General features: G+C 35.2%; 1 protein-coding gene across 1 annotated transcript in view; it reads right to left on the minus strand.

Moving 5' to 3' along the window:
* Window positions 1-8076, minus strand: part of LOC137404684 (fumarate hydratase class I, aerobic-like) — a 102623-nt gene extending 94547 nt beyond the window's left edge. Inside the window, exons 1-7 of the mRNA XM_068090918.1 lie at window positions 8002-8076; window positions 7409-7536; window positions 6973-7111; window positions 4049-4149; window positions 3313-3519; window positions 2912-3038; window positions 1332-1522 (exon numbers count right to left, since the gene is read on the minus strand). Coding sequence (XP_067947019.1) covers window positions 1332-1522; window positions 2912-3038; window positions 3313-3519; window positions 4049-4149; window positions 6973-7111; window positions 7409-7536; window positions 8002-8050 — 942 coding nt within the window. The 5' untranslated portion in view covers window positions 8051-8076. The remainder of the gene's footprint in view (window positions 1-1331; window positions 1523-2911; window positions 3039-3312; window positions 3520-4048; window positions 4150-6972; window positions 7112-7408; window positions 7537-8001) is intronic.
* Window positions 8077-9334: the final 1258 nt, after the last annotated feature.

Here is a 9334-nt window from a genome sequence, read left to right on the forward strand (position 1 = left end):
AATTTCATTTTTCTAAATAGCAGGTATTAGATAATAGACTAACTGTACTACCCGCATGCGTAATAAAAAATTTTGGACAAAATTTTTTTGTATAAGAACATTTGCCATTCTAACTTTCAAACTTCATATCATGAGAAAAAGGTTTCATGCAAGTCGAAAATTTTTTGAGCAGGTCAAATAAAAAATAAGACAGCTATAAAAGGGTTCAAATGTAAATGTGAAATAATTAGCAAGTAATAGCTAAATTATGTCTTTCTTGCTACGATTACAATAAAAAATGATTCTGTAATAATACAATTAATACGAATTGAGAAAACAAAATCAAAATCCTGAATATGTGGAATTAATAATAACAAATACTTATTCGGTTCTCAAGGTTACTGTTCCACCAGAAGCTATCCATCAAAACTTGGAATACGACGATACTGGTACCTCTCGATACTGGTACAAATGTAAAAATGAGATATCGTACTGTCTTTGTCTGACCAAACGGAAAGACAATGTCGAGGCTCTTCCTACGGAGGTAATACAATTGTCCACATGAAAAGAATTGGCCTTGACCACGATATAACAATTGAACCCTACGAAAAACCGAAATTAGAAGTTCAAGAAAACACGAAAGAGCATCGGGTTTTATAGAGTTGATAGAATTCATAGTTGCAAATCAAATAGTACGTCATTTAGCGTGTGCTTACGGTATACACGATATGATAATTTCTTTGATCAATACGCCGTGTATAGCTCAATGGTTGAGCGCGTGGATAAAAAGCTTGCAGTTGCATTAGCCATGAGTTCAAATCCATCAGAACTTGGAATGTTAATTCCAAGATTTGAATATCTATAGCTGAACAATCACACATACACGACCAACTTTGAGAAACATAGATAGAGATGATATAAGAGCCATCCAAATCCATGGATACAGGTTAGGAAAAAATAGCACCTAACAGGATTTGAACCCACAATATTCAGCTTATCCATCAGGCACACTACCAACTGCGTCAACCATTCACCTTCCATCATGTTTGAGTTTTTTCACATAAACCTATTCCATGTGCTTTCTTGACACACCTGACAATCTCCCACAACACATCGTACTGACAGTGTACTAGTCTGAATAAAACTGGACTAGTGAGAAGTCGATGAAAAATATTTGTGTCATAGAGGTGTCTGCGATTACCAATATAGTGTAAACTAGCCTTTAACGACGGGTTCTTCAGAACGTAACTTCACCATCAAGTGAAGACTCGATGAAATGAGGTTTAGACTGTGAGCTGATGCCAATCCTGGGAACTGGGAGTTATGTTGACTTGTATCTTTTACAATCTTACCTGCCTGTCCGCCGAACAAGACACTCCCATACCAACTGGACAGGAAGCTCCGTGGCGTGGCATTCTCACTACTCTCACATCGTGCACAAAGTATTTTCCACCGAACTGAGCGCCGATTCCAATCTGTTGACTCATGTCTTGTATCTTCTGCTCGAGTTGCACGTCCCTGAATGCTCGGCCATGTTCATTGCCTGTAGATGAGAAAGAGGAACATAATCACAGGCAGCTCATGGTAAGCTACTAAAGGAAACTAACTCGTGGAATGGTAGTATCACTTGCTTGAATATAGGCTTCAGCATACACCAAGTGTATCTGGTGTATGCTAGAATATTTTTATTGGAGTCATTCGTGGGCCATCTTTAATTCATATAAAAATCTAGCTATTGACAGAGTAGTTATTATGTAAGCTTGTTTCAATGATATCAATCGATGATATCATTGAAACAAGTGTGAAAATGTTTCAACTGGTTTCAAGATATGCAAGATATGTTAGAGAAAATGCAAAATATAATTTGCAGAACATATTGAACCCATCAAAGCCCCGTTGCCACCTGTGCTGAAATCTTATCTGAATTCTACCTGATAGATAGATTTATGAAGTGTAATCAGAGCTGTTATGACAGGTACTTTTGCATAGCTCTATTCAATTCCAAAGGAACAAATATTGAGAGCTCAAAAAATTTTATGTCCCACACTACTAAGTGACAACAGCTAAGTCCATAATCCGCCAACCAAGCGCAAGAATGGCTTTATTGACCCTTTGTCAGAATCGGTGGGTTAATTGATTTCAAAGAAATTGACGTGGTTTTGAATTCACTATGTCGGTTTATTCATAAAATCATTTGTTTTGTACTTAAATCAACTAATCAAATGTGACCAGTAGATTCCTTTTTACAAATTGATACTAATAATGACTAGATAATGTTGATTATACCCAAATTTTTTAGGGATGCAATTGGTTTCGCCAAATATTCAAACATATTCTTTTCAAAGATGGCGTTTGCTTATTTTATTTAGTAACTAGTTTCCGGTGTGGATAGCAACTGAGAACTTAGCTGATACAAAGGCCGCGATAAAATAAGTTAGCTCGATGACCTAATTATCGAAGACTGGCAGCATCGTAGTCAATACTCAAATGTTTACAAAGCATTTAGAGAAAACAAACTCGACAGAAGTTTAATTATTTTTATTTGGGGCGTTTGAAACATTTATAATAATGTATCTGTAGCTAGATTTAACATTTTATTCTGGCAATCATGAGCAATTACAAAATAAAATATATGACAATAGAGCCGCGTAGAACTAGACTTTTATTGCAATAGCCGATGTGAATACAAGAAATATAGATGGACTGTTTCACTATATACATGTACATCATTTTGGGCAAGTCTGGGCGCATCTTTTTTTCTGAGCGTTTTGTCAATTTTTGTCAATTTCAATCTTCAAATATTTTGACAATGAAACTGCCTAAAACAACAAACGACATCACAACTGATAAAAAAAATTGATGCTCTCTGTTAAAATCAACTAAAATTTGACGCAATCACAACTTTAAAGCCGAAGAATTTAAAAATACTTACCTGAAGTAGGTAAGTTATCAAAGTACTTCGTTGAAGCCAATTTAACACATTTTAAATTCATTTCGGCGGAAGTTCCTCCAATAACAAAGGCTAAATGGTAGGGTGGACAAGGAGCCGTCCCGATAGTCTACAATAGTGACTTGAACAGTTAAGCTCAACAATATGATCCTATTGGAACTCAGGCTATATCGGAACAAAGACTAACATCCAAAAAACAATAAACCCAATTGAAAAACTCAACTCCATAGCAATTTTTAAAAACAAAATGACCTTCACAAAAGCGTAAAAAATATGTAACGGTAAATGCTGTTTCCTGCAAGCTATATTTAGGCGTGACACTTGTCACACTTATAACCTGCCACCTACAGTTGACAGCGGTAAGGAACACATATATTCCAAACCTGTATTTTCTCATGTGCAAACTCCATGAGTTTCTTTTCATTCAGCAGAGCCTTGGTTGCCTGGTAGAGAAAACTCTTGTTAGCCGAACCACCACCTTTGGCTATGAACAGGAAGTGGTACTCGTCTCCCTTGGTAGAGTATATCTCTATCTGAGCAGGAAGATTTGTGCCAGTGTTTGCTTCCTTGTACATGTCAAGGGGAGCCACCTGAAGTACGCAGCAAAATATGATTTACTCTTAAGTTTCTATAAAGGTTACAAAATAACTTTCAATACTTTGTGAACTATATTCATTTTATAGCCAAAAAACTCCAGAGTTGTCACCAAGTGGTGTGTATTCGCTGGCTTATCCTTGTTGTTTGAAATATATTTTAAAAAACAAAATTACAGAGCCAATTACGGACATTTGCAAAATTGGTTGTTGCATGTAGACACGAAAAATGTGCTAAGCGCAGTGGATATTGCAAAAAGCTAAAGCAATAGTCTTTACATCATAATCTCGTCATATTTGCGCAAAAACCTCAAATTTGTTAACTTGTTCTAACACAATATGTTCTAAACTGTGTTTTGATTTGAATCTTATTTTGAAATGTCCTAAAACGATTCTAATCTGGTACATATGGAAATCACAACAAAACTCGACTGACCTAATGTTGAACCATTATTGCTATAATTAAGGTAGGATTATATTAAAAGCCCACGTTTCCATGACGATAATTCAGCAACTAATAGTTTACCTGTGAATATCGCAGATTCCTACTTGTATACGTGTTGTACACTCCTCGTGACAAGGCCTCCGCATCATCTCCACCTGTCCACACTTGCTGACCTTTCTTTCCTGAGAAATTGTATTCTGATGTACACATTCTGTACGCATGATGTGCACATAATGTATTCAAGATATCTTTAGAACAAAAAGTACAGATCTATTTTGAATGCACCCTTGTTAAACCTTGATAAGTATTTAACAGACTTGCTAAAAACAGTAAGTATGAGTAAATGAATATGCAAAGACACCCCAAATGAGATAAGTCAAGTAACACTATAGATAAGTCATAAACAGACTTGCCAAAAGCAGTAAGTATGAGTAACTGAATATGCAAACACACCACAAATGAGACAAGTCAAGTAACACTATAGATAAGTCATTAACAGACTTGCCAAAAGCAGTAAATATGAGTAACTGAATATGCAAACACACCACAAATGAGACAAGTCAAGTAACACTATAGATAAGTCATTAACAGACTTGCCAAAAGCAGTAAATATGAGTAACTGAATATGCAAACACACCACAAATGAGATAAGTCAAGCAACACTATAGATAAGTAATAAACAGACTTACCAAAAGCAGTAAATATGAGTAACTGAATATGCAAAGACACCACAAATGAGACAAGACAAGTCAAGTAACACTATAGATAAGTAATAAACAGAATTGCCAAAAGCAATAAGTAGGAGTAACTGAATATGCAAACACACCACAAATGAGATAAGTCAAGCAACACTATAGATAAGTCATAAACAGACTTGCCAAAAGCAGTAAATATGAGTAACTGAATATGCAAAGACACCACAAATGAGACAAGTCAGACAACACTATAGAAAAGTCATTAACAGACTTACCAAAAGCAGTAAGTAGGAGTAACTGAATATGCAAACACACCACAAATGAGACAAGTCAAGCAACACTATAGATAAGTCATAAACAGACTTGCCAAAAGCAGTAAGTATGAGTAACTGAATATACAAAGACACCACAAATGAGACAAGTCAAGCAACACTATAGATAAGTCATTAACAGACTTACCAAAAGCAATAAGTATGGGTAACTGAATATGCAAAGACACCACAAATGAGACAAGTCAAGCAACACTATAGAAAAGTCATTAACAGACTTACCAAAAGCAGTAAGTAGGAGTAACTGAATATGCAAACACACCACAAATGAGACAAGTCAAGCAACACTATAGATAAGTCATAAACAGACTTGCCAAAAGCAGTAAGTATGAGTAACTGAATATACAAAGACACCACAAATGAGACAAGTCAAGTAACACTATAGATAAGTCATTAACAGACTTACCAAAAGCAGTAAGTATGAGTAACTGAATATGCAAAGACACCACAAGTGAGACAAGTCAAGCAACACTATAGATAAGTCATTAACAGACTTGCCAAAAGCGGAGTTCATTAGTCAGCTAGCTGAATGCCTGGCCTTGCCCAAGTAGTAAAAAGGTCTTTGGAAAACAAATTAATTTTTATTACATGTTTACGCCATTTATCACTTAACTCTAATTGCAGAGAGAATGTAGAAGTTATTCCTACTCAAGATAGTACTATTATCCATGTGAAAAATATTTAGCCTTACAAGATTTAGCAATCAAGCCAAGGAAAAACCGGAAATAGGAGTGTAATGGGCCAATTGAAACGATACATTTGAAAATTAAAAAATAGGTAATGTAGCAAAATATTAGCTTTCACAAAAATAACAAATGCAAAAGGTAATATTAATAAATAATTAAACGTGCACATTTAGTGTGTGCAATCGTGAAAAGGATACAGAGTATATGATGAACATGAGAGGAATGATAAGAACGTCTTAGCCTTGTGGTTAGGTGTGCATGTTAATAAACTTACAGTTCAATCTTCATGAGTTCTAAACCAATATGAAGCGAATTTTTAATTTCTAGATTTTAGTTGTTAGAGCTGAATAAAAACTGAATGACAGACAACAAACTTTGAGATGAAGTTTTGTGTGAGGTATTAACAGACTTGCTAAAAGCTTGAAGCTCTAGAAATTCTCACAAAACAGCGTGGGGAACTTGAGAACACCCTCGTAATATCAGAGGTGATAGTAGAAGCTCAACCATGTCAAGGTGATGGAATTCAAATCTTTACTGTTGTAAATGATAGTTAAAGCAAGCTTTAGAAACTTCAGTAGAAAATTGCTATACAACTGAATGGCATCTATGAAATTATTCCGAATACAATCGGTGAGCAACGCACTGCCGGGAAGACAACTTCAACTAGATAAAAAATAATACTTTCTGAAATCTTTATTGATTGTGTGTAACTTAAATCTATGCTATATAACATGCGAATATAACCATTTTATTTAAAATACGGTTGTAAGCTTGTTGTTTACAAATATGTGTATTTGTCTCTGACATACGCATGATGTATACATGATGTGTGCATGATGTACCTGTAAAGCCTGGTTCCCATATCAATTGCGATACTCCGGCGGTAACTTGCGCAGCAAAACGTTTGCGGCGTTAGGCTCGGCGGCATATGTTCACATATAAGCTGTATCGCTAAACATAATCGCGTAATCAAATAAAATGCTCGCTAACCACGCCGTTTCTATAATGGTGACCATCACCCATACAGTGCATGTCGGGAAGGTTTTGCCTGCGGTCTTTTACGAAATTTGAGCAGCGCGAAACTATTGCGATGCCGCCGGCAACTAGCGGCGGTACCCGGCGCGTAGGTTCCCATTTCACCGCTAATAGCCTGTGGTGCTGTCGCCGGTGCTTTGCGGCGTATATAGGAACCAGGCTTAATGTATTCAAGATAGCTTTAGAACAAAAAGTACAGATCTATTTTGAATGCAGCCATGTTAAATCTAATTGCAACATCTAAAGTTGGTACAGCATACCCATAATTATGGCTGTTCCGGTATCCTGACAGCCAGGTAGTACCATACCAGCCGCAATGTTAGCATTCTTCAAAAACTCCAAAGCTACATATTTGTCATTAGGGGATGCTTCTGGGTCTTTGAGAATATTAGAGAGGGACTGCAAATAAAATATCGCTTAGGTGTAAAAATAACAATAATTTCACAAAATTTCACAAAACCGGAAGGTCTTTTTGGTTTCTAAATAAACCAGACAATAAATCAGATAGTCAAAATCTGAAAGACGGAATATGAAAATAAGTATAATAAATACTAATAAATACGGAACAGGAAATCACGAATAAAAATGAGGGAACCTACCAAATAGTGCTCTTAGTGTTTAGTTTCTTCACTATGCAACCATGGCAACCGTGTTAGTAAGAATCAATTGCTTGCACACATGGTTTTTAAGTAATACCTGAAGATGAGCTGGCCTGAGGAGGTGAGATATGTCAACCATAGCCTGTTCACAGAGCAGTGTCAGTGCTTGAGGATCAACCATCAACATATTTTTGCTTTGAAAGGTGCTTGTAGACACAAAGTCAGCTAAAAAAAGAAAATCGGATGATTTTCCTGTTGCATTCCTGATCAGACCTATGCAATAAACTATAGTCATATATAATATTTGTATTTACCATTTGACACATTTGAATACTTATTTACCTTTATTTATACAACCAGATGTTAAGCCTTATTTGTATGTTCCATTATACATTGAAAATGTACAAAAAGACATGCGTTGTACCAGACAACTATAATACCTAGCATATTGGTAGCAAACAAAAATTGAAATGATTTCCTTTAAACAAGGAACAGCGGCATAGCTTTGCATGCAACCCATCTAGCTCCAGCAACTTACTTTAAAACACAAACATCATCAATGTAAGCACAGCATACACACACTGAAAATAATTAGGCTTACTGTGTTTGAAACATAAGTTTGCAACAGATTTTAAATTCTGTTTAAATAATTCCTGACACTAAAAGTTTGAATACAGTGCGCAAACCTACAAGTTAGCTTTTTGTAAGGTGGGTTTAGAGGCTCTGTGTTTTCAAACATATCCTGGTAATAAAATGGCTTAAGTGTTCCAGTTGATCGTCTAAGCAGACATAGTGGCAGCTTACTCCGGCACGAAGGAAACCTTTTGCAAGTGACTGCATACTCTGCAATGGATAGCAAAAGTAGAAGAGCAATAACCAAAATTCAAACTGCTGAAGCAAAAAAGAAGAAAAGTACATGATGTTGTAATGAAAATTTTAAAAGAACTAAAAAAATTATTTAAACGCAAAATATTGAAGGGTATTCATTGTGGTATAACAAATAGCACACGTACAAACAATCATTGTTTGCTAACGTGAAAATATATTTGCAACATGAGCTGTCCGGACCCAAAGGTCTAACTACTTTTGCAATAAAGTGATATGTAAACATTTATGTACTGTCGCTTCAACACTGCATAGTGGGGTACAGAGTGCTGGATAAATAAAACTAGCCATATAAAGGGGCACCAAAGCAAAGATTTAGCTGTTTCCAGAGTTCGAGTTAAAACTATATAATTGAGTAGCGATTTTAGCCAATGTTCTAGAGAACTCGGCTTTGAAATAGAGATTGGATTTCATTAATGTTTTAACAACCATGTAGCGATGTTAACAAACATAATTGACAAAACTAGGATTTTGGGTTGTACATGATAAAACGCGTATAACGGAATCACTAAATATAAAATATAAGATGTGATAACTCCTCAAAAATGAACGTTTTTTTGGTAGTTATTTCCTGGCCATTATAAAAATGATATATATATTTTCTGGACGGAATAATCATATATGTGAATGTGAAATATGTTGAAAAATTGTTTTAATAAAATCTACAATATTCAGGTGCCAGTATTCACCAAGTCAAAATTTTAACTGGCATCAACCTTGGCAAAACCTTGAAAGTTCAAACAATACAGATTATAGAAATGAAATTGATCAAATTGCATCATAAATCTATAAAATAAAATTCAATGCTAGTTTATAATTTGAACTAACAAATACCATAACTAGGGTAATAACTCTTGTATATATTATACAATGTATATAATAACTTCCTTGTATATGACTAAAGAAAGAACATACTGTCTGAACTGCTGCCCTTGTTAAAATGGTTTACAGAGCCTTCAGAGTATGTTTTGTTGCATATAAAGAGTGCATACCAGCAACTATCTTTAACAACAATTATATCTGCTGAACTAGTCGATATGAACTGTCTTAACCTCTATTTTCGCGGAGCAAAGATTTTTGCAAAAATAATGATAACCTTTTAGCCCAGGTGCAAGATAATAAACTGAATCCAAATAAA

The sequence above is a fragment of the Watersipora subatra genome, chromosome 9 (genome assembly GCF_963576615.1).
Source record: "Watersipora subatra chromosome 9, tzWatSuba1.1, whole genome shotgun sequence".
Lineage (NCBI taxonomy): Eukaryota > Metazoa > Bryozoa > Gymnolaemata > Cheilostomatida > Watersiporidae > Watersipora > Watersipora subatra.